Source organism: Doryrhamphus excisus, chromosome 5, assembly GCF_030265055.1.
Source record: "Doryrhamphus excisus isolate RoL2022-K1 chromosome 5, RoL_Dexc_1.0, whole genome shotgun sequence".
Classification (NCBI taxonomy): Eukaryota; Metazoa; Chordata; class Actinopteri; order Syngnathiformes; family Syngnathidae; genus Doryrhamphus; species Doryrhamphus excisus.
In genome coordinates, this window is record NC_080470.1 from 24,674,043 (window position 1) to 24,695,890 (window position 21,848).

At 44.8% G+C, this 21,848-nt stretch overlaps 6 protein-coding genes across 9 annotated transcripts; 5 read left to right on the forward strand and 1 right to left on the reverse strand.

Moving 5' to 3' along the window:
* The first annotated feature begins 405 nt into the window (after nucleotides 1–405).
* On the forward strand, nucleotides 406–3,581 carry cpt2 (carnitine palmitoyltransferase 2). The gene is made up of 5 exons (XM_058073207.1): nucleotides 406–936; nucleotides 1,095–1,175; nucleotides 1,253–1,359; nucleotides 1,519–2,820; nucleotides 2,949–3,581. The coding sequence occupies exons 1-5, from the start codon at nucleotides 752–754 to the stop codon at nucleotides 3,275–3,277; spliced, it is 2,004 nt and encodes a 667-aa protein (XP_057929190.1). The 5' UTR covers nucleotides 406–751; the 3' UTR covers nucleotides 3,278–3,581.
* Nucleotides 3,582–3,669: 88 nt separating this feature from the next.
* magoh (mago homolog, exon junction complex subunit) lies at nucleotides 3,670–5,132 on the reverse strand. The gene is made up of 5 exons (XM_058073213.1): nucleotides 4,882–5,132; nucleotides 4,484–4,542; nucleotides 4,180–4,290; nucleotides 3,949–4,031; nucleotides 3,670–3,871 (listed from the first exon to the last, which is right to left on the reverse strand). The coding sequence occupies exons 1-5, from the start codon at nucleotides 4,970–4,972 to the stop codon at nucleotides 3,772–3,774; spliced, it is 444 nt and encodes a 147-aa protein (XP_057929196.1). The 5' UTR covers nucleotides 4,973–5,132; the 3' UTR covers nucleotides 3,670–3,771.
* A 147-nt stretch (nucleotides 5,133–5,279) lies between these two features.
* aatf (apoptosis antagonizing transcription factor) lies at nucleotides 5,280–7,695 on the forward strand. Its single transcript, XM_058073208.1, has one exon. It carries the CDS (start codon nucleotides 5,342–5,344, stop codon nucleotides 6,902–6,904), a length of 1,563 nt encoding a protein of 520 aa, XP_057929191.1. The 5' UTR covers nucleotides 5,280–5,341; the 3' UTR covers nucleotides 6,905–7,695.
* A 640-nt stretch (nucleotides 7,696–8,335) lies between these two features.
* LOC131129541 (protein SSUH2 homolog) lies at nucleotides 8,336–14,868 on the forward strand. 4 transcript variants are annotated; one of them, XM_058073211.1, is made up of 13 exons: nucleotides 8,336–8,493; nucleotides 8,585–8,614; nucleotides 8,725–8,789; nucleotides 9,287–9,390; nucleotides 10,444–10,523; nucleotides 10,625–10,751; nucleotides 10,822–10,882; nucleotides 12,145–12,266; nucleotides 12,348–12,427; nucleotides 12,521–12,613; nucleotides 12,696–12,801; nucleotides 13,308–13,415; nucleotides 13,542–14,868. In XM_058073211.1, the coding sequence occupies exons 1-13, from the start codon at nucleotides 8,477–8,479 to the stop codon at nucleotides 13,680–13,682; spliced, it is 1,134 nt and encodes a 377-aa protein (XP_057929194.1). In that variant the 5' UTR covers nucleotides 8,336–8,476; the 3' UTR covers nucleotides 13,683–14,868. The 4 variants fall into 4 exon arrangements, with proteins under 4 accessions (XP_057929194.1, XP_057929195.1, XP_057929192.1 ...); XM_058073212.1 differs by having other exon boundaries at nucleotides 9,287–9,391; nucleotides 10,451–10,523; nucleotides 13,542–14,867; XM_058073209.1 differs by having other exon boundaries at nucleotides 10,616–10,751; nucleotides 13,542–14,866.
* Nucleotides 14,869–15,134: 266 nt separating this feature from the next.
* Nucleotides 15,135–16,759, forward strand: tmco1 (transmembrane and coiled-coil domains 1). The gene is made up of 7 exons (XM_058073458.1): nucleotides 15,135–15,345; nucleotides 15,714–15,791; nucleotides 15,867–15,926; nucleotides 16,003–16,049; nucleotides 16,130–16,197; nucleotides 16,286–16,430; nucleotides 16,500–16,759. The coding sequence occupies exons 1-7, from the start codon at nucleotides 15,276–15,278 to the stop codon at nucleotides 16,596–16,598; spliced, it is 567 nt and encodes a 188-aa protein (XP_057929441.1). The 5' UTR covers nucleotides 15,135–15,275; the 3' UTR covers nucleotides 16,599–16,759.
* A 472-nt stretch (nucleotides 16,760–17,231) lies between these two features.
* On the forward strand, nucleotides 17,232–21,613 carry aldh9a1a.1 (aldehyde dehydrogenase 9 family, member A1a, tandem duplicate 1). Its single transcript, XM_058073452.1, has 11 exons — nucleotides 17,232–17,542; nucleotides 17,756–17,901; nucleotides 19,179–19,308; nucleotides 19,639–19,773; nucleotides 19,848–20,044; nucleotides 20,159–20,299; nucleotides 20,365–20,553; nucleotides 20,618–20,705; nucleotides 20,911–21,052; nucleotides 21,129–21,241; nucleotides 21,378–21,613. The coding sequence occupies exons 2-11, from the start codon at nucleotides 17,773–17,775 to the stop codon at nucleotides 21,470–21,472; spliced, it is 1,359 nt and encodes a 452-aa protein (XP_057929435.1). The 5' UTR covers nucleotides 17,232–17,542; nucleotides 17,756–17,772; the 3' UTR covers nucleotides 21,473–21,613.
* Nucleotides 21,614–21,848: the final 235 nt, after the last annotated feature.

The following is a 21,848-nucleotide window of genomic DNA, read 5'->3' on the forward strand; positions in this document are numbered from 1 at the left end:
TCATACTGATAAAATGTTACGTTTTTATGGGTCCTTCAAAAAATGTCAGTCGTTATTAATTTTTTTGTGGGAGGAAGCCGTTGTCCCCGGAGAAAACCCACCAATGCACGGGGAGACCATGCAAACTCAACACAGAGATGGCCGAGGGTGGAATCGAACAAGGGTCTCCTAGTTGTGTGGCCTGCGCGCTAATCACTTGGCTTGTATTGGCGTGTATATTGCAAATTAAATAAAATAATGACTGAAAAAAACAACAGACACGTTTTTTTCATGTAACCGATCATAGATATTTTTCTTTGGCGAATATCAATCCCATAAAAAGTTAACAGTTAAAAGTAACAGTGAGAATAATGATAATGTCTTTTGAGGTTGTCTTGCGGACACTTTGACCCCGCCCATATTGGGGTTCACCGTACTGGACTCGGTCTTCCACAAATGACGTATGTGTACAAAGGTCACATGACACACCCGATCGTTTTACTTCCTGACTTTAATTCATTTTTATTCGAATGTTTTTAAAATTATATGACTTTAAATGCTAAACGCTGGTAAGGTTTTCTGTGCGGGTCGACTTTTCGTTAAAATATAAAAAGAGAACAAAGCAAGCCGTTTGTTAGCAAGTAGGCTACGGAAGCAGCAACCGGTTCCTAACGTCAGCTAGCTGCTTGTTAGCTGCAGCTGACAGCTGTTTTTCCAACTCGTTGTTTGTCCTGCGAGGTTGTTCATCAAAGCTTCACTTTGTTCACCAGTCATGGCTAAGCTACTGTCGATGCAAAGTTTGGCGTCTTTGAGGAAACCTGCTGGGTTTGTTCATTCCAGAGTGACTTCATTGGGATTTACGAAACGAAACTACAGCAGCAAAAATGAGTCTTCATCGTCAGAATACTTGCAAAAAAGCATTGTGCCAAGCATGCACTATCAGAAGAGTTTACCCAGGTAAGAAAAGTTTAAACAAGGTGACCTATACAATCTCAGATGAATGCAGGTCAAAGTGCGCAGGTGATGTCCACCCAAATGACCGCTAGGGGCGGTATTTGTTTTATACTACATCAATACGACCTAATCTATTAGACTATTAATATTCATTTGTCCAGGTTGCGTATCCCAAAGCTAGAGGACACCATCAGGAGGTATTTAGCCGCTCAAAAGCCTCTTTTAGACGACGATCACTTTCAGTAAGTAATTAAAAAAACTCTCTTTCCATAACTTTGTTTGTGTTTTTTTAAATCTCTTACATGTTTTTGTCCCCCAGAACCACAGAAAAACTGGCTCAAGACTTTTTGACTGGAGAGGGTAAAAGCTTGCAAGAGGATCTGGTGGCTCAGGACAAAAGCAATAATCATACCAGCTACATTTCCGGTGAATTGATCATTTTCTAAATTATGACATTTGCTGCTTTAATGGCAGTTAATATTATTATTCAACCTATGTGAATGTATAGTTAAAGTATTTCCAAGCTACATTTGTGATTTCCATATGTGATTTCCAGTCAAAGCTTATTGTCGTGTCTTCCTGCAGGTCCGTGGTTCGACATGTACCTGTCTGCACGTGAGTCAGTGGTGCTAAACTTTAATCCCTTCATGTCATTCAATCCCGACCCCAAAAGCGAGTACAACAACCAGCTAGTGCGAGCAAGCAACATTGTGTGCTCGGCTGTGCGTTTCATGAAAACGCTCCGAGCTGGACTGCTGGAGCCGGAAGTTTTCCACCTCAACCCGGCAAAGAGTGACACAGATGCCTTCAAAAAGCTAATTCGCTGGGTGCCCTCCTCCCTGTCCTGGTACGGCGCCTTCATGGTCAACGCCTACCCACTGGACATGTCTCAGTACTTCCGCCTCTTCAACTCCAGCCGCATTCCCAAGCAAGGACGTGACGAGCTTTTCACCGACAATAAAGGGCGACACCTGCTTGTGATGAGGAAAGGCAACATGTACGTGTTTGACATTGTGGACCACAACGGCAATTTGGTGGCACCCACTGAGATACAATCCCACTTGAAGTACATTTTGTCTGACACGACGCCAGCGCCGGCCTTCCCTCTCGGAGTGCTGACCAGTGAGAACAGGAATGTGTGGGCGCACCTTCGAGACAAGCTGATAGCTGCCGGGAACGCAGAAGATTTGCGGACTGTCGACAGCGCCATTTTCTGCCTGTGCCTGGATGACGTAAGCCTCAGCGATCCTGTGCATGTGTCACATAACATGCTGCATGGAGACGGCTGCAACCGCTGGTACGACAAGTCCTTCAGCATCATCATAGCTCAGGACGGACAAACTGCCATCAACTTTGAGCACTCATGGGGGGATGGCGTGGCAGTGCTCCGCTTCCTGAACGAAATCTTCAAAGACACCACAAAGAAGCCACTGGTGCACCCGGGCTCTGCCCCTGCCGCCGATTCTGCATCTGCTGTGCGCCGTCTGAACTTCAAGCTGGACAGCGAGCTGAAAGATGGCATCCAGAAGGCCAAAGCTAACTTTGACTCAGCCGTGTCCAAGCTCACCATCGACGCCATGCAGTTCAAAAGTGGCGGCAAGGAGCAGCTGAAGAAGAGCAAGCTGAGTCCGGATGCCATCGCCCAGCTGGCCTTTCAAATGGGCTTCCTGAGGCAGTACGGCCAGACGGTCGCCACCTACGAGTCCTGCAGCACAGCCGCCTTCAAACACGGACGCACGGAGACCATCCGTCCTGCCACTGCCTTTACCAAACGATGTTCACATGCCTTTGTTCGTGAGGCAGGGAAGCACAGCGTGGCGGAGCTGCAAGCCATGCTCGACCAGTGCTCAAAATATCACGGGCAGCTCACCAAGGAGGCCGCTATGGGTGTGTGCTACCTTCCTCCTCCATTTTGACTGTACTTTTGACTGACCTTTGAAAGCATCAGCTCTCACAGGTCAATGTTTAGGTCACAACAAGGGTCTGAATCCTAACTTTCCTGTTTCTGTGTCCAGGTCAGGGTTTTGACCGCCATCTGTTTGCCCTGCGTTACCTGGCTATGTCCAAAGGTCAGCCTCTGCATAGCCTGTACACTGACCCGGCCTACGCTGCCATCAACCACAACATCCTATCCACCAGCACCCTCACCAGTCCCGCCGTCAGCATTGGAGGCTTTGCCCCAGTGGTACCAGATGGGTTTGGTGTGGGCTACGGCGTTCATGACGACTGGATAGGCTGCAACGTTAGCAGCTACCCAGCTCGGGATGTGCACCACTTTCTTGAGTGTGTGCTCAAATCTCTGGAGGACATTTTCTCCGTTGTGGAGGGAAAGTCGCTCAGCTGAGGTTTGCTTGTCGTGAAGAACCTTTTCTGATACATTCAGTCACAATGCAGTCAAATTCTGAGCTTAAAATATGTCAGGCCAACAACTGAACATCAACTCCAAGAGTTTCACCATGTGTGCGCGAGTGAAAAATGCAAAAGTCACACTGGTCCATGTTACATGCATGAGATCTTGGTCACATGGCTGAGATTGATAGCATGTAATGCCTTATCAGAAACATTTTTCTTCTCCAGAATCATGTCATTAAATGTGTCAATAGGACATATCATCTGTTTGTATAAATGATTAAACGCAATAGACTTAAGTATGTGAGTGGGATGTGCGATAATGATTTCAAAAGATATCCAGTGTATAAAAGCATTACTTGGTTTCCTTTTCAATAACACACGCTGTATTCTCAAACTTTATTTAAAAGGGAAGCAAAAAAAATAAAGAGAGCAAATGTACAAATGCGGTGGTACAACAAAAAGATCAGTTAAAGCACTTAAAAAAAATTAGATTGGCTTGATCTTGAAGTGTAGGCCGATGAGACTGAAGACGAGACATTTGAGGTCCTGCACAAGGTAATAAAACACACGCAGCCCCTCAGGATCCCTGGAAAAAATGAGTACATGTAGTTTCAAGGCAAGTTTCTACATTTCTACATGTTCTGCTTAAGACGAACTACTCACTTGGACTGGTTGACATCAATCAAAGAACCAATTTTGGAAGTTGTGAAGGAGATGTGCTCATCGCCGATGACAATCTCCAATTCCTTAGAAGCCAAACATAATTTTCAGACACAAAAGCTTTATACGTTGGCATCACAGCGTAGACATGCAGGAGCACACTAATAATGTTATCTAAGGAAGCAGCAGTCACTGGTTCATCACAATCAAGCCAAAGGTGAAATAAAAACAAACCTGTCTTCCCACTCGGTCTGGAGGCGGCCATAGTGCGTCGTCTTCTTTTGTGATCTCGCTGTCGTCGATGATTCTCTTCAGCTCCTCCATCACACTCTTGTGCACATATGCCTGCCATGGTCAACAGGAAAACAATGAACTTGCATTTAACACAGGCTCAGCTTTCACATCATACATCAGAAATCACTGGTTAATAAGAATCTCAAAGAACTCACATTGTGTTAGGACTTTCAACTTTAACCACCTCGAGTTGAAACAATGAACTAGTTGACTACCTGTGTTAGTTATCATAATGCATAGTTACCTCCTTTCTGATCATGACGTCATTCTTGTAGTTGCTGTTGTTTGCATACCTGAGTTTACCTGTAAGAAGCAATCACTGTATCAACTATGAGGAATGAATGAATGAATAAATGAATGGCAGAACGCCCTCTTACGGACGCTGTAAGCCACATGGCGCCTCTACTGATATTGCATTGGAAACTTAAGCGATATCACATTGTCATTAGTTAGAGTTCAGATTTGTGTTCATTTTAACTAAAAAACAACCTCAATAGATGCGAACAATAAAAATAAAGACAATTGAAAGTTAGCAGTATGGTTCGAATGGCTGAGGCCTAAGCTAGCCTAGGCTAGACATAGCCTAAGCCAGCTAGCGATAGTAGCTTCCATTCACGGCGCAAAAACAAACATGAGGCTTACCATCAGGTCTAAATTCAAACTCCAGGAACTCGTGTCCAAATTTTCCTTTGTGTCCAACATAATATCTTAAATAGAAGTCACTACTCGACATCTTTTCAGTTCTTAAAATGTTCCCTTTTCCGCTAAAGCCCGCCGACACAACCAAGCTAACGACTGCTACGAGGCGGAGTCTGCGAGTCACTAAGACCGGAATTGTGTTGCCCTGATGTTTGCCTGGTAGGTACTTCTGAGACGTGACTTAGCATTCAACTCGTTTAACTAGATATCGCTTGATTAAATAGATACATTTTAAACCAGCATAATACATTATAGATACAATAAAAACTATACATCTTAAAAGACAAAGCTTTTCCTTAAGACAAAAATACAAAATCTGTTTTCCCTAACACTTTATGGGTCGCATCCTAAGGACGTCATCACCAGAGCGCCGCAAGAAGCCGCACGCGTTGACTGTTTCCCAATGGCGAATTACTTCTCCGAGGAGCTCCAGCATCTCCTTAACCCGCTTCCGAAGTTCGCCGATCCAGAGGACGATGGCGATGAGGCTACTAAAGCCAAAGTCAGTGACACTTTCATCGAGGACGAGCTCCTCGACGAGGCGGCGGTCGGCCTCAGCGCTTTGCGGAGACGGAACACGATCACGCTTGCCGAGACTGACGGCAGGTACTCGGGGAAGGCCGTCTCCCGCAAACAGCTGCTTATGGACATGGAGGAAGAGGACGACGATGATAATGAAGAGGAGGAGGAGGAGGATTTTGACGAAGATGATAAGAGTAGTATTGAAGAGTTAGAGGAGGAAGACGACGAAGAGGAGGAGCAGGAAGATGATGAAGAGGAGAAAGAAAATGAGGAACGAAGTGATGGTCCTGATGTCACATTTCCTCAAGAAGTTGACTTCCACAAACTGACGGGGGGCATGGAAGACCTGGGAGTGAGCGAAGAGGATGACAGTGAGGAGGAGTTGGATGAGGATGAAGATGATGATGATGATGAGGAGGAGGAGGAAGCTGACAATGAAGACGAGGTGGCCATCGCCACTTTCTCCAAAGAGAAGGTGTCCGAGGAGGTGGAGAAAGGGAAGGCAGTGAGGAACCAGCTGGCTCTCTGGGACCAGCTGCTGGAGGGCCGCATCAAGATCCAGAAGGTTTTGGTGAGTGCTAACCAGCTTCCGCAGCCTGAAACGTTCCCTGAATTCAAAAGAAGGGGTGGGACAGAGCTGGCGGGGGCAGTGAAGAACACACACAAGGCCCTGAAGGCTCTTCAGAGGTCTCTGCTAGAGCTTCACGATAAGCTGCTCGAGCAGAACTCTGACACCAGGACTGGCCTGCTGGGGGACGACTGTGATGATGATGATGATGATATTGGTGATGAAAAAGGCAGACCCGCCAAACGCAAACTGGACATGGCTGATTACCCACAGTTGGCAGCCAAACGTTTTGCCGCCTTCCAGCCGTATCGCAACGCCACGTTGCAGAAGTGGCACGACAAAACCAGACTGAGCACGGGCAAGAGCGGCAGCTTTGCGGCGTTTGAGCGGAACATTGTCACGCAAGTGGAGCATGTTCTTATGGACAACGAGCGACTGGTGCGGCGCACTCAGACACGACGCTCCGAGTACCATGTTCTTGGCAAGAGAGACTCCTCGGCCACTGTCACTCCACAGGGAGCGGAGGCAGCATCACTGAAAGCGAACCCTCATCTCAAGGATGTGAACGAGGACATCTTTGATGACGATGACTTCTACCATCAGCTGCTCCGAGAGCTCATCGAGCGCAAGACCAGCACCGTTGACCCCAACAACCAGGTGGCAGCAGGCCGCCAGTGGCTGCAGATCCAGAAGCTGCGCAGTAAGATGAAGAAGAAGGTGGACACCAAGGCCAGCAAAGGTCGCAAGGTGCGCTTCCACGTGCATGCCAAGCTGCTCAACTTCATGGCACCCATGGACCACAGCTCCATGAACGACGAGGCCCGCAGCGAACTCTACAGAGGTCTCTTTGGTGGCAACGCCTTGGCCCGACAGTGAAGGAGACGGGGTCACCCTCTCTTTCAGAGTACACGGGACACGTCTGCTCCTGTCATGTGTGTGAACTTTAACACACAATCACAAACATGCTTGTTGGACATGTTGTACACAATGAGGAATCAAGTTGTATTTTGGAGGATAAATGTTATTATTGAAAACTACAGTACTGTGCGAGTTGTTGTTTTGAGCAGGAAACTAATTGAGACACAAACAATGTAAAACAATCAACAAAGACAGTTTGACTTTGTGTTTCCTCTCAGGTGCTTCTGTGTCACTACGTATACTGCTTGAAAAAAATAAGACATTTTAATACACATGTTTTGATTACACATACGTGTGGGGATTGTGTACTTCCTGAATTGTCACTGTTGTCACAGCAAAATCCTGTAACATAACATGACATCGTCATACTGCGCATGCACACACACGTGGTACGACCTCACTGGCTCAGCCTCAATCAGTGGAGATGCCTATGACAGTAATTGGAGTAATACAAACATGCTGTCGGTAATAGAAGAAGAAACTTGGAAAAGTACGTAAATACAGCAGTAGCTTGGTTAGTGTCATTTTGTTATAGAATGTCTGACTTTGACCCAGACGAACTTTAACTGGATACATTGTTCCTATAAGAAACATAGTGTCACCTTTGTGAGCGTGTTTATTTAATTGTTTACTTTTTTTTTAAGGAGTCAGTGTATTGGTGTGATTTTATTAGAATTACACTGATACTTTTACTGTGATATACTTGCCATTGTTGCAGCTGTTTTCTTAACTATTTATACCACAATGACATAGTAGTTCATTCCTATTGTTTGAGCACAACTAAGCTTCCACTCGACTGATTTTGTGTTTGTGTCAACTATTTTTGAGAAAAAATCGAGAACTTTACATTAATCCTTCAATTGCTGCACCTCCACCATCACCTCTCTCTCTCTCTCCTCATCTGGTCTCCTTCTCTCCCTCCCACTTTCTAAAATAGTAGGTATAGGAGTTGATAATAAATGAATCAAGTCTTTGTAGGGATAACTGAAAAGTGTTTAGGAGATACGGGCAGGTCATGAGCGACCCCCGACTTACCATGTATGAACTCAAAAGAGTAGGCTCCTGCAACCTCACCTGCCCGAGGAGGAGCACTCATTGTCGCACACGCTTTGTCAGATGCACCACTGGTGCTATAGAGCTCAGAAGCTGAACATGAAGGCGCCGCGTGGATGCCCAGCATGTCTGACATGAATGCACCTTTAATGTAATAGTTTTGCTATCTGATTAAACATGTACTATAGTACATACATACAGCCAGATCACAATCGAACCAATCCCCTGTATTTGCTAGTCAACAGTCAAATAACCACATTGGCTGACCACCCGCCCACAACATGAAATGGTTTGGTCCACAGTGTTGACATACACAGCAACACACATTTTGACCAATCATGTGCAACTTTAAGAGAAAAAATGTGCACATGAAAGAGCCTGCGCATCAAAAAGCTGATGTTTTGCACTTTGAGAAAATCTGACATTGAAGAGAAATTGCGCTGGGCCCCTCCACCCATGCTGCTGTAAGGTTTGATAATGGAGTTCTCGAATGGGTAATGGCTTTGTTTTCACTTACATCATGAAGTGTCATGAAGTATAAAGCGCAAGTGCACTCAAGTTTGTGTTTGTTGTGTGGTTTCTCAGCAAGATGGAAGACTATTGGACTTTTATTAAGTGAGTCGTTAAAAAACTTGTTAGTGAACTTAATACTGTGACGTATGGCGTATTGTCTGCATTGTCGTCTATTCATGTTCGTGTTAACCTTTGTTTCCCTTTACATCCAGTCGGGAGAAAGCAAGATACAGAGTGACCAATCCTGGGTATCTAACAGAAGCTGAGGGCTCTCCTGGTATGTGTGAAAGTTTTTGCGGACTCTTTTGAAAATAAACTAATCTCTTGCATCTTTCCCAACCAAATTTTGGTTTACCACCGGTTAAGCATTTTCAAAAGTGGATAGGCTGGTTTTCCAACACATAGGCCACCTTCAGGGCATCTTGTCATGGCTAAATGTTTGACCACTTTTCTATTGGTTTACCACAAAGGCAACCACAACCGCAAAAAGGTCATTACAGAGCTACTCAGATATTGTCCATATTGTCCCAAACGCCTCTGATGGTGGCCTATGCTGTGGTGAACCACTGATTAACCTTTCTCAAACCTTTAATCTATTTTTGGATTGGTTAACCACTTTGAAGAGCTCCCTGGTGGTGGCCAATGCAGTGTCAGGGATACAAACAAGATTTAAACGTTTTGCATGCTGCTCCTTTGTGTGCCGAAGACTTTGTACATGTTTACACTGGAATATAGATTTCATTTTACTGAAGGGGTTCATCTGGTTTGTTTCAGCACCGATGCCTCCACCCGTGCCTGAGTTTTCTGGCCCCAGTGCTCCGCCAGTCGACATGTTCGACAACATGCCCATCTTTGGAAACACCGTGGTTGGGGGAGGAGGTACAATATGGAGATTTAACTGCCCGTAAATGAAAGCATCAGCACAGCCTTTGAGGTTTTGGCAAGTGTATGTCATACTTAGTCTATCTAAGTCTATCTAAGCGACTTAATCCACCTCTTAATGCCACCACTATCATGTGATTATACAAACCATCAATAATATACAAAAACACAATATCACAATGTGTAATATTACATAATTGAGGGTGAACACCCTCATTTCTGAAGGAAGAAACCTAGTTAACCTGTTATCTTGGAATGCATCACATCTAAACAACTCTGACCTTGACAACATAATCCGGTTAGTTCAGAATGGGTATTTAGCCAACATCATGATTACGGATGTTCCATATTAGCTTTTATGCCGATGATATTGTCAAACTCAATTTCCGATTCCGATACCAACGGAGACCGATATGTGTAACATTACATATATTTTTATTGAGCAGTGTTGTCAATTATTTTCTCTCATGCCCCGCCAAAGGGCATTCTTCAACAAGGATACAAAAACGCTAGCGCCGAACAGTGCCAGGAAGAAGCACGGTCAGAGCGATGAATATGAGTCACTTATTGTGTCCAATCTAGCTTATTACCAATATCTTATTGTGTCCAATCTAGTAGATTGATCATTAAAATTCAAACAAAATGTGAAAGTTGAGAGTTTAAAATGTGAGAACATGTTATACCTGTCTGAGAAAAGTGTATTGTGAAGAGATTTACAGCCTTAAAACATGTATGCTAATGTATGCTAAACAGAAGGGCTGTTTTGAAATGTATTCCCCACGATAAAACTCTCATTATTGTCTAAATAGCTGTGCGTATCCAGATAATAGTGTCCTACAGTCAAGAATGGTGGTGGTAGTGTCATGGTCTGTGGCTGCATAAGTGCGTGTCATTGTTACTCTTAACCAAAGATCTTAACCATCGTTTCAAGACCATAGGATCTCATTAAATGGATCATCAACTTCTGTTATTTATAATTACAGTACTTGTTGTACCATACAGCCATGCATGAAATTTGAAATAATTACATTTAACTTTTTACTTCTGCTGTTGGAGGATTTGTGCCTAATTCGCTGCCCATGCACCCCACCCCTCAGCCCCAGTCTGAAGCTTACCAACAGCAGTGGAAGTAAGGCTCAAACCATTTCTATACTCTATGATTGTAAACCCAGTGCTCTTGCAGCTGCGACAATGCACACATCAGATCTCATTCATTTGCAGCTTTTGCAGGATTCCATTCATAAATGAGACTACGGCACGGGAAGCCATTGCTCTGTGGGCCTCTAGCAACTGTTCTTACGATTTTGTACCAAAGGATGGTGTGATCGTCAGCATGGAGGCTTTTAATACCTATAGGGTATGTGCATGTATGTGACAGTACAAGACAAACAAAAATTAAGAATGCAGTTGATGCTTTTTTTTTCCAGTACCGCCTGGAAACCTTCACTGAGTCGCGATCTACGGAATGGAGTCACGAGCCATACAACGGTATGTCACTGTTAGTGTGTTACCTTGCCACTGTCAGATTGTGTTACTCACTTTGGGCTCTAATTTTGTTGCGCAGCGCAAGTTGGCACAGGCTTGCAGAGCGCACCCCACACTGTGTTAATTACATCCTGCGCACCACTGTGCGCAGACAATTTGGTAGACAGGGATACGCCAAGATGGGCTTAGTTGAGGACCTGGGGAAAGTGTCCACATCTTTAGCTTGGCGCGGTGAACATTTTGTGACAAAACAAGCACACCAAAGGTGCGCTGAATGATGGCCAGCTCTGACCTGGTCTGTTAGCGGTGCAGGTGAAGTGCACCTTGCGCAGTGGTGAAGTGCAGGCACATCACCAAAACCTCATAGGCAGGTTTTTCAGAGTCAGGCACATTTCAATACAATAAGCAATCACAGCAACCACTATTTCATGTAACCGTCTGACACAGCATGTACATTATTGTATGAATTGTCCCATCACATCTGTAGCCCCGCCCAAGGATCACACATACACGTGGGTCCGGCCATATTGGAGGGCAGCGGGGTCTGCAGGGACTGTTGGGGTGCTGGGCACTAGGTGGGTGCACTCAGGCTGGGGGGGGGGGTTTGATTTTCTTCAGCTCGCCATTCTTTTGATTTGTTACTTGGTAAACTCGTTCCGTAACATGCACGATGCACAACGCTGTGCAGACACTCAACAACTCAAATTAGCATGACCGCTTTGTTCCCTTGAAATGTGTTTTTGTCTTATTCCATGAAGTCATCATAAAACAGGCGTGCTAGCTACAATATAAGAATTGTGTTAAATGTCAGTTAGCAGTACATAGTGTTCCTGAAAGAGTGACTGACATGGTGACGCGCATCGTGGCCTCTGATGTGCAGTCCAGTGGGCCCTGCGTATTTAAAGGCAATGAGAGGTGTTTATTGATTAAGATTACACGCGGCTGTGTTAACCTCTTATCATGCCTTCTTTCCTCCATCTTTGCCACTTGAACCTTTGGGAGGGACGGAGGCGTTGCTGCAGTTTCGGTGCTGAGGAAAGTAGTTCCAGCTTGTTGCTGAGGGTAGTTAAGTAAAGAGTTTGGCTTCTCAAAACAAAATGAGAAAAACTACAAGAAAAAATCAGATCTCAAAAATCACTCTGCGTTTTCTCTGCCATCGTATCAATTTGTGTGGCCTGTGCGCTAACCACTCGCCCACCATGCAGCCGTCATCCAACTTCTTGTCACAAAATAAGTTAGCAGGCATGTTATGTTGTTTTCAACAGGCCAACCAGTGGATGCATATGCTCAACCACCTCCGGGGCCCTGGGATATTGCTGCAGAACCCCCCGTTTATTTTGTGGATGGCCAGCAGATCATCAGACTTCCCTACACTTCATTTTTGAAGGTTTATAATGATCGCTTGTCAATTCCAAACACGTTGAGACAAGAATGTGTCTTCTCCTAATGGAGAGCTTTTAATGAACAGAGCTGCCATGTTTGTGAAGGAATGGGGCAAAAACCTTGCAACGACTGTGACAGGACTCGAGATTGCATGAGGATGAAAAAGTAAGATTTATTTAATTTTTGAGATTTCGCAATAATGTTTAAACATATGCTACTCCCGGCCGAGTAAGTCACTTTGCTATGTGATTTTCACAGCTGCCGCCATTGTCAGGGGCAAGGATTCATGGAATGTCCCACATGCAAAGGAAGACAGCAGCTTTTGGTCTACATCAACCTGACTGTAAAATGGTGCTATTTGATTTATTGTCACGAGAACATGATCTCTTGACTAAAATTTTAACAATTATTGAAACAAGCTATATTATTTCAGGACAAACAACCGTGATGACTGTGTGGTGGAACAGCCCGGTGGCCTTAAGGTGCATAACCTCCACCAAGTGTCTGGTATGGAGCTTTTTAGAGACTCTCGGTGCTTGGTAAGATGTTTTTTTTTATCACAATGGGTGCATGATTTCATTTACACATTGTGCACAAAATGGCCAAACTTGGAAGAGAAACTTTGCGGCTCTCTTCTCTGTCCCTGCAGTGATCCTGTAGCCTGCACATTAGCAATATGGTTTAAACAAAGAACAATAGGAGTGTAAAGTTGACTATAGGGGTGTTACTTCATGTCGACAGAGCTCTAATAATAGGAGAAACGTTCATTCATTCATTTACATTTTATACCGCTTATCCTCTAGGGTCGCGGGTATGCTGGAGCCTATCCCAGCTGTCTCAACAAGTCGCCAGCCAATTAAAAATATTCTGTTCAATATTGCATTCTACAGTGCTTATTTTTCTTTCACATGCTACATTAGGAGAAACTTGAAAAATGTATGTAGATTTCAAGTGTGTTTTTCTGTTAACTATGGTAATTCCAATCCAATATTTAAAGGTTGTGTTAAAAAGCCCAAACCCCAATATATTGTATGGCTTTGTCCAGGTGTACCCAGTATTGGGGTTCCCAGTCCCTGCCGTGGTAAATGCTTCTCAGCGTTTAGTCAGTGAACATCAGTACAACTTCTCCCTGATGACTCGCATTCTGCAACAGGTAATTGTGCACCCTCTGCATTTATAGCTTTAGTTAATGTGGTAAACCATCTTTTTATCGTTGGTAATGGAAGAAATGTCTGATGGTATTTTTGGTAACACACCTATGCTGCTTCTCTGTCTCCAGCGTCAAGTTATTGAGCTGATCCCTGTCACCAAGGTTACCTACTCATGGGAAGAGAAAAAAAACATTCTCTTTGTTTCTGGAACTGAACTGGAGGTCTGTGCAGACAACCACCCCCCTGGTAGCTGCTGTACCCTGATGTAACTGCAGAAGCCATCATCCTGTCTGAGTGTTACAGCTGTGAAATCATTTCATTTGTTTTTTTATGTAGTTAATAATATATGTCAGTTTATGAGTCTTGTGGAAAGCCATGATCGATGTGAATTTCAGCTATTTTAAGGGAGACAGATCTTTTGGCTCAGCTCAATAAAGAGATGGTGCTTTCGGGACTCCACTGGATTTTTGTTGCTTCAATGTATTGCCAAATTACGGCTAAAATTAATTTGTATGGTAAACATGTCATATCAAATGTTTATTATTTAGTGTTCCCTCGCTACCTCATGTGTCACCATTTTTGTAATGCCTTTTGTTTTACAGCCACTTGTATCGTGTTACACATCCTGATTGGCTAAAGGAGAACCCAAGTGTTGTGTTTTGTGTCATGATTGGACACAAAGTGCCTTCCTGTGCAGTACAGAATATGTTTGGCTTGCCAAATTTACATCAGTGTTTGATTGCTAGTTGTGTGACACTGAAGTGCTGTATGTTTGCAAGTTTTATCCCCGACAGCACCCACAATGTCATCTAAATGTTATACACTGTCAAATGCAGGACAAAGGTTGCAGCTGTAGAGCGCCATTATGGAAGGAGGAAGGAGGTGGAAAATACATAGACATATATGGGAAAATACAACAGCAACAGGAGCAATATGGGTTAACAATGATACAAAAACACTACAGAACAGTGACACTGCGCCAGGACGGCAGAGAGGCTTGATCAGAGGAGTGAAATACACAAGTCACTTAATCATTTCTTGTGTCCATGATGAAATTTCTCACCATAATAAGTCCAAAAGGGCCACTTAAGTAAATTCTGACAATTTCACCTCCCCATACATGTTTGTTAATCGCCAGTTACAAGAAGGTATGAAGGCATTTATATATTGTACTTCTGCTAAGGCACTTGAATCAGTAAGAACAGTTGCTCTAAAATCTAGTACTCAATAAATCATTAAAGCAGTTTTTCACCGACATAAGTTAAAATTCAAGTGAAAGTTTGAACTTTTTGAGTGTTACAGAAATGTGAAAATGGCAATGCCTGGCTTCAATTGGCAAGAGAAGTAAAAGAAATAAAACCTAAGGGGAACTGTTACTTAACAACCATCACGTTGGTTCAGTACGCCTGGGTGTTTTAATAGGTAAATATGAGACTGGAAATGTGACAGATGTAATGTTTTTGTTCTTACAAACTGCACTATGGGTATGATCAAGAAATAAATGCTATAATGCAAAGGAAAATTGCAGACATGAGAGGCACTCATCATAAAATACATCAAGTAAATAATTAAAACATGAGAAAGTATTAGTTTTAAATGCCACTGAACCTAGAAGTATAGTATTATTTATCTCTCTTATTGATGACATAGCCCGTAAGCTATTTCATTCACATCCGGCGGGGGGCAGTATTGCACTAGTAGTGCAAGTTTTACATCCGCCGTTAAACGACATAACACCGGAAGTACTTCACTGACCCCTTCATCGCTGCCTTTCCCCTCAATGTGACGCCATTAGATAGCTTCTGAGCTTATAAAAACAACACTTTGTATTAATAACTATAGCCAAGGGAGGAGTAAGAAAGATGAGTACCATGTTTGCAGACACAATCCTAATCGTTTTCATCTCCGTTTGTACCGCCCTGCTAGCCGAAGGTATGGTTTGTCCTGCTAACCGGACGCTAGTTGTACTCAAACTCTGCCAAAATACGGCACTTTAACGATTTAAGGATTTCGTGGAATGCTGTAAAACATTCACTGACGTTTGTATGTGTAGGTAATCATCGTTGGACGTGAAATAATTTTATTTGTGTCAGTACCAAGCGGGCGAGCCTGCTAAAATATCAGCTAATCCCTTTTTGGCTGACGCTGTGGAAAAGAGTATTTCCTGTGTAATAAATGTCCAAAGACATACAGGTCTTGGGCATCTTCTCCTAAAGACACAATAGTAGTTTCAGGGATGAATTATTCAGTCAAAAACGTAGCTCGGTATTTTGTGTAAGCCGTTTTCTCCTATGGTCCAGGAATCACCTGGGTGCTGGTGTACCGCACTGAGAAGTACAAGAGACTAAAGGCTGAAGTGGAAAAACAAAGCAAGAAGTGTACGATTCATAAGATGCACGTATTAATATTTATGGTGTTGGTTCACCTCTATTAGTAATGTATCTTTACTGTAGTGGAGAAGAAAAAGGAAACCATTACAGAATCTGCAGGACGCCAACAAAAAAAGAAGATAGGTAAGATTGTTTTCAAACACATCAATGATTATCACATGCAGCCAAAATAAAATGATTACATGTTGATGTTTTTCAGAGAGACAAGAAGAGAAGCTGAAGAACAACAACAGAGATTTGTCCATGGTGGGAAACTATTGATTGAGTAGTTGATCAGGTCATTGATTGAATGTCGTAGGAAAAATAAACACATTGTTTATTTCCAGGTGCGAATGAAGTCCATGTTTGCCATCGGCTTCTGCTTCACAGCTTTGATGGGCATGTTCAACTCCATGTAAGCACACAGCAGCTTAGACTGTGTATTGAATGTGCCATATGACATTTTATTTATGTTGTCGACCTCACCACTTTTTGTTTTACAGTTTTGATGGCAGAGTGGTGGCCAAGTTGCCTTTTGTTCCGCTGTCTTACATTCAGGGACTCTCGCATCGCAACCTGTTGGGAGAGGATTACACTGACTGCTCTTTTATCTTTCTTTACATCCTCTGCACAATGTCCATCAGACAGGTATCTGATCATATGTACAGTAACTTTGTTTCTTACTGCGTTGAATGACTGAGTGAATCTGCTGTGCAGAACATCCAGAAGATGTTGGGCCTTGCCCCCTCCAGAGCTGCGACCAAACAGGCGGGCGGCTTCTTGGGACCTCCTCCCCAGGCAGCCAAGTTTTCCTAATCATCTTCAGGAGTGACTTCATTGCACTACAACAATTGGATTTTTTTTCCTATTTTAACCATTAATTGACACACAAACCATCTGATCCATTATCCAGTATTAATGTGAATGACACTGTGTCATTTCTTACATAGAAATAAAGTTTTATTGAGGCATTTTAATTAGTTTTATCATTTTTATCAGTTTATCATAATAGACTATAATAATAAGAGATAGGGTGAGGAGCTCAGCCATCCGGGAGGGGCTCAGAGTAGAGCCGCTTCTCCTTCACATCGAGAGGAGTCAGTTGAGGTGGCTCGGGCATCTAGTCCGGATGCCTCCCGGACGCCTCCCTGGGGAGGTGTTCCGGGCATGCCCAGCCGGGAAAAGGCCCCGGGGCAGACCTAGGACACGCTGGAGGGACTATGTCTCACAGCTGGCCTGGGAACGCCTTGGTGTCCTCCCGGTGGAGCTGGAGGAGGTGGCCGGGGACCGGGAAGTCTGGGCTTCCCTTCTAAAACTGCTGCCCCCGCGACCCGGATGAGCGGAGGAAGATGGATGGATGGATGGACTATAATAATAATTACGTCATATTACGTTGTGAAAGTACACTGCAGTATAAACTGGAATGAGGCGCTTTTCTAAAATACAAGGTACATCATTGTGTTGCGTTCCCAGCAAAGACTACTGGATTGCAGCAGGGGCGTGGCTTTGTTTGGTAAAAGGGGCGTGTCAGCTAAGCTTTTACTGTATAAAGACTACGCTAACCCCTCCCTCGGCCAGCTAGCGGATACTTTTCTCTTGTATCGTCACTGACTTCTAGCCCAGAACATGGCCCAGTCCGTACTCGATTCTATGCCCGCCGCTTCCACAGGCACCGTGGTCCTCAACGACCCACTCAATTTCTGGGGTGGAAAACGTGTGGCAGCCAAGCAAGGAGCACTTTCCGACACTTTCCGCCACTGGTAGGTTAATCTGTGACCTGTTGTGACGTCATAACAGTGGTGGCATGGCGTCAAATGTCTGCATGTCGTGGTCATACTCAACGGGGGTATTTGCGTATCGGTGGTCATACTCAACCGGGGCAGGGAGGATCATGTGGACATGTTGCGTAACTCGTCCTACTCCTCTCCGTTGAAACAACAAACGAACGCTTTGATTACATTCTGTGTGCGCAGGCCGCGTGCTGTGTCACATGACCCAATGTGGCAAGGAGGAAGTTGATGAGGCCATGAGAAGCGCCCAGGCTGCCTACCTGCAGTGGAGCAAGCTGGCCGGCATGGAGAGAATGCGCATCATGCTGGAAGCTGCTCGCATTATCAGAGTGAGACGTAGGCTAGCGAGCAGTAAAACATGTTATTTATTAACAACCACATCATGAACTCCTTTTCACACACTCCGTCCCATTTTCATGTCAATAGCACATTTAGAAGTACGTATAGTTCGTGAGAAAAATGGTGGTGTAGCTGTAGCTCATAGCCCATTGCAACACTGTCCATGCTTAGTCCAGATGATTAGAGCCTTCTGATTGGCCAGTGGCCTCTATGTTCATCTCCCCATTGTCCAATGAACGTACCCTTCAGGCTAGCCAAGAATTCCATAAAGTAAATAGAAACAGTGAACTGATGTAAGATGAGAGATCGGGAAGACCTGGGTTCAAATCTCCACCCGGCATCTTTCTGTGGAGTTTGCATGTTCTCCCCGTGCGTGTCTGGGTATTCTCTGGGAACTCCGTTTTTTCCCACATTCCAAAAACATGCATGTTAGGTTAATTGGTGACTCTAAATTGGCCATGATATGTATGAATGTTTGTCTAGATCTTCCCTGTGATTGGCTGACGACCAGTCCAGGGTGTACCCCGCCTCTTGCCCGAAGTTAGCTGGTATAGCCTCCAGCATACCCCGTGAGGATAGACGGCATAGAAAATGGATGGATTCATATGTCCACTGTTGGAGAAGAAATTCTCCGCAACCTAATTGAGGCCTTCAAGACCACTTGTTTAAGTAAATTTCATCTCCCCAAGTGTATTTGTTAATCTCCACTTATGAGAAGGAATAAAACTCACACACTAGTAAAAGTTAACATCATGTATTGTAAAATCACAAAAACACAGGATCCTGGGCTGAGTTTCTCTTCCAATGTCCGCCTGCAGCCTCCCGACGATAAGAAGGAAAGTCAGCCCCGATTCTTGCATCCCAGGGCTTTTTGTAGATCTCCTTAGATGGGGTGGAGTTGGGGTATGTGTGGGGGATGGACCAGGATCCCGTTCCCGGACCAGATGCTTCCTCCTTCACCCCAATATCCTCATTGCCTCCTGGGTAAATAACCGTAAATACCTAAGACCTTCCTGGCCTTTTGGTTCTCCCCCAATGACCTCAAAGATAGGAAGAAGAAACACAACACCGAATACTGTGCCCTGACCATCTTTTAACTGGCACAGGTCACAGCTTGACCTGATACTCATCTACCCTACTTCAAAGACAAGTATTTAAAAACTAGATTAGGCTACACCACCTGTAGTAAAAGAGTCTAGTGATACACTTTGACCACAGGTGAGAGGTCACCTGCTGTGTAAGACATCTTTGTCAATGTTCTGTTCAGGAGCGTCGGGAAAAGATCGCAAAGTTGGAGGTGATCAACAATGGGAAGTCAATCACTGAAGCTCTGGTGGACATCGACGTCTCCTGGCAGTGCATCGAGTATTTTGCAGGCTTGGCGGGAACGTTGGCAGGTCGCTGTCGCACTTATTTGAAGGCAACCTTACAGCTTATGACACATAGAACACGTCATCAACATTACTCATGGTTGTTAAATAGATCATAGATGATATAAGGGGGCAGGCTGTTTTTATTTCTTGAAAGATAACTTCTTATTGGATTGGTTTTAGGTGTGGGGGGGGGGGGCATGCCATAGTTGTAGGCACAGTTTGGTTCATTTTGGGGAACAGTAAGGGAAGATAACTGCTGGGTAGAAAACATTTGGACACGCACCCCTTCTCTAAATGCTAATCAGCACCACCATCAGCTCCCTGACAGCATAAATAAGTGGTGTGTCCCAGCAGGCCAGCACATCCAGCTTCCCGGCGGAGCGTTTGCATACACCAGAAGGGAACCTCTGGGTGTGTGCGTGGGCATCGGTGCCTGGAACTATCCCTTTCAGATTGCAGTCTGGAAGTCGGCTCCTGCACTGGCATGCGGTGAGTTTGTTAACAACACATTTTCCCACTGCGGCGACAACCTTCTCAGTGCCCCGTGACCTTGGTGCTATCAGGCAACGCCATGGTGTTCAAACCCTCGCCCATGACCCCCATCACTGCCGTCGTACTAGCCGAGATCTACAAGGAGGCCGGCGTTCCTGACGGACTCTTCTGTGTAGTACAAGGTGGCGCCGAGACCGGCACCTTGCTGTGCCACCACCCGACGGTCGCCAAGGTCTCCTTTACAGGCAGCGTGCCCACCGGAAAGAAGGTAAGCACTTCCTGGGAGGGGTCATCAAAAGCACATTTTGCTGAAAAAGCTGTCCTCCATGAGATCACTAACAAGCAGAACCACAGCGCTGATGGTGGAGATGTGCGTTTGCAGGTGATGGAAATGTCAGCGAAGAGCGTGAAGCAGGTGACGCTGGAGCTGGGCGGGAAGTCCCCGCTCATCATCTTCAAAGACTGCGAGCTGGAGAATGCTGTGAAGGGAGCACTCATGGCCAACTTCCTCACACAGGGAGAGGTGAACGTCTCTCTTATTCCCAGCTGTGCCCCTGAGTTCCTCGCCAAGCTTGTCTCCTCACACAGGTCTGCTGCAACGGGACCAGAGTGTTTGTTCAGAGAGACATCATGCCCCAGTTCCTGGAGAAGGTGGTCAAGAGGACCAAGGCCATCGCGGTCGGTGACCCTCTGCTGGATGGAACACGCATGGGAGCGCTGATCAGCAAGCCCCACCTAGAGAAGGTTCTGGGTTTTGTCAGTCAGGCAAAGAAGGAGGTGAGTTGTTAGTTGTGGTGGCTATGCTAATGTTAATGCTAAGATAGAATTATTGTCTTTTCAGGGCGCAAAAGTGCTTTGTGGTGGAGAGATGTTTGTTCCCAGTGACCCCAAACTAAAGGGAGGCTATTTCATGTCGCCCTGTGTACTCGGTGAGTACACATTGGACACATTTTTTTTGGACTTTCAAGTCAGGTTCAGCCACCCTCTGAACAAACGACTCCTCCTAAGAGCTTATTGTCTTTTTTACTTGCATCATTAATGATCAGCCCAGTAAGCTTCTGAGCCAAATCACGTGTCGCCTTCTTTAATGGCTCGTCTTCACTTCTTTCTTGTTTGGTCTTCATGCTACCTCAGATGACTGCAGGGACGAAATGACCTGCGTGAAGGAGGAGATCTTTGGACCTGTCATGTCTGTCCTGCCTTTCGACACTGAGGACGAAGTTCTGGAGCGAGCCAACAACACCACCTTTGGACTGGCCTCTGGCGTCTTCACGAGGTGAGCACAACAATAAAGACAAGTTGACTGACATCCAAAAGGTGGCAGCAGTTCACTTCTGTCGTTTATCCTTCAGAGACATCTCACGAGCTCACAGAGTGGCCGAGAAGCTGGAGGCAGGAACGTGCTACATCAACAACTACAACATCAGCCCGGTGGAGGTGCCCTTTGGAGGGTACAAGATGTCAGGTGTGCAAAACCTTTCAAAATAAGATCTCAATATGATTGCGAAAGCAGTGGCAGCGAACTTTGCAATTTAACCCATCGGAGTATTATTATTTATTTCCACCAACTCCATCCTGATGACCTCTCTGTGCTCTTCCAGGTTTTGGCCGAGAGAATGGCCAGGTGACCATTGAGTACTACTCTCAGTTGAAGACGGTAGTGGTGGAAATGGGCGACGTTGAGAGCCTTTTCTGAGGGGCTTTTGTTATTTGAACAAACATCAGCGCCATACACGCCTTTTTCAGAAAAAATGATTTTGTGTCATCCTCTTTTACGATGAAAAACAAGAACTATCTGGCTCAGAGAAAATGGAATAAACAACCTTTCTTGTCTTTTTTTCTGACTGTAGAGTGCTTTTTGTACACTGACAACATCATTAAGGTGTTGATCTGCTGATCTGATCCCCTGATTTGAAATACTAGTGAAATAGATATTTCTTCATTTTCTTTACTGTACAGACTGAACTTGAAACCAAAACCAGGAAAATACAACAAAATGACCTGCATACAAGTGTATTCAAGAGTCAAAGTCCATGTTGAGTACTCTAAATTTGTACACGTTGGTAGGTCTG

Bases quoted from the DNA above. Each gene is read 5' to 3' on its own strand.
- LOC131129541 (XM_058073209.1), top strand. The intron at 10,883-12,144 runs GTATGTCACTGT...TGTTTTCAACAG, and splicing joins GAGTCACGAGCCATACAACG to GCCAACCAGTGGATGCATAT. The intron at 12,802-13,307 runs GTAAGATGTTTT...GGCTTTGTCCAG, and splicing joins TTAGAGACTCTCGGTGCTTG to GTGTACCCAGTATTGGGGTT.
- aatf (XM_058073208.1), top strand. From the start codon at position 5,342: ATGGCGAATTACTTCTCCGAGGAGCTCCAGCATCTCCTTAACCCGCTT.
- cpt2 (XM_058073207.1), top strand. From the start codon at position 752: ATGGCTAAGCTACTGTCGATGCAAAGTTTGGCGTCTTTGAGGAAACCT. The intron at 1,176-1,252 runs GTAAGTAATTAA...TTTGTCCCCCAG, and splicing joins TTAGACGACGATCACTTTCA to AACCACAGAAAAACTGGCTC. The intron at 1,360-1,518 runs GTGAATTGATCA...GTCTTCCTGCAG, and splicing joins TCATACCAGCTACATTTCCG to GTCCGTGGTTCGACATGTAC.
- magoh (XM_058073213.1), bottom strand. From the start codon at position 4,972: ATGTCGAGTAGTGACTTCTATTTAAGATATTATGTTGGACACAAAGGA. The intron at 4,543-4,881 runs GTAAGCCTCATG...TGCTTCTTACAG, and splicing joins GTTTGAATTTAGACCTGATG to GTAAACTCAGGTATGCAAAC. The intron at 4,291-4,483 runs GTAACTATGCAT...TGACCATGGCAG, and splicing joins ACGTCATGATCAGAAAGGAG to GCATATGTGCACAAGAGTGT.
- aldh9a1a.1 (XM_058073452.1), top strand. From the start codon at position 17,773: ATGACCCAATGTGGCAAGGAGGAAGTTGATGAGGCCATGAGAAGCGCC. The intron at 19,774-19,847 runs GTGAGTTTGTTA...TGGTGCTATCAG, and splicing joins GGCTCCTGCACTGGCATGCG to GCAACGCCATGGTGTTCAAA. The intron at 21,053-21,128 runs GTGAGCACAACA...TTTATCCTTCAG, and splicing joins GCCTCTGGCGTCTTCACGAG to AGACATCTCACGAGCTCACA.
- tmco1 (XM_058073458.1), top strand. From the start codon at position 15,276: ATGAGTACCATGTTTGCAGACACAATCCTAATCGTTTTCATCTCCGTT. The intron at 15,792-15,866 runs GTACGATTCATA...TCTTTACTGTAG, and splicing joins GGAAAAACAAAGCAAGAAGT to TGGAGAAGAAAAAGGAAACC. The intron at 16,050-16,129 runs GTGGGAAACTAT...GTTTATTTCCAG, and splicing joins ACAACAGAGATTTGTCCATG to GTGCGAATGAAGTCCATGTT.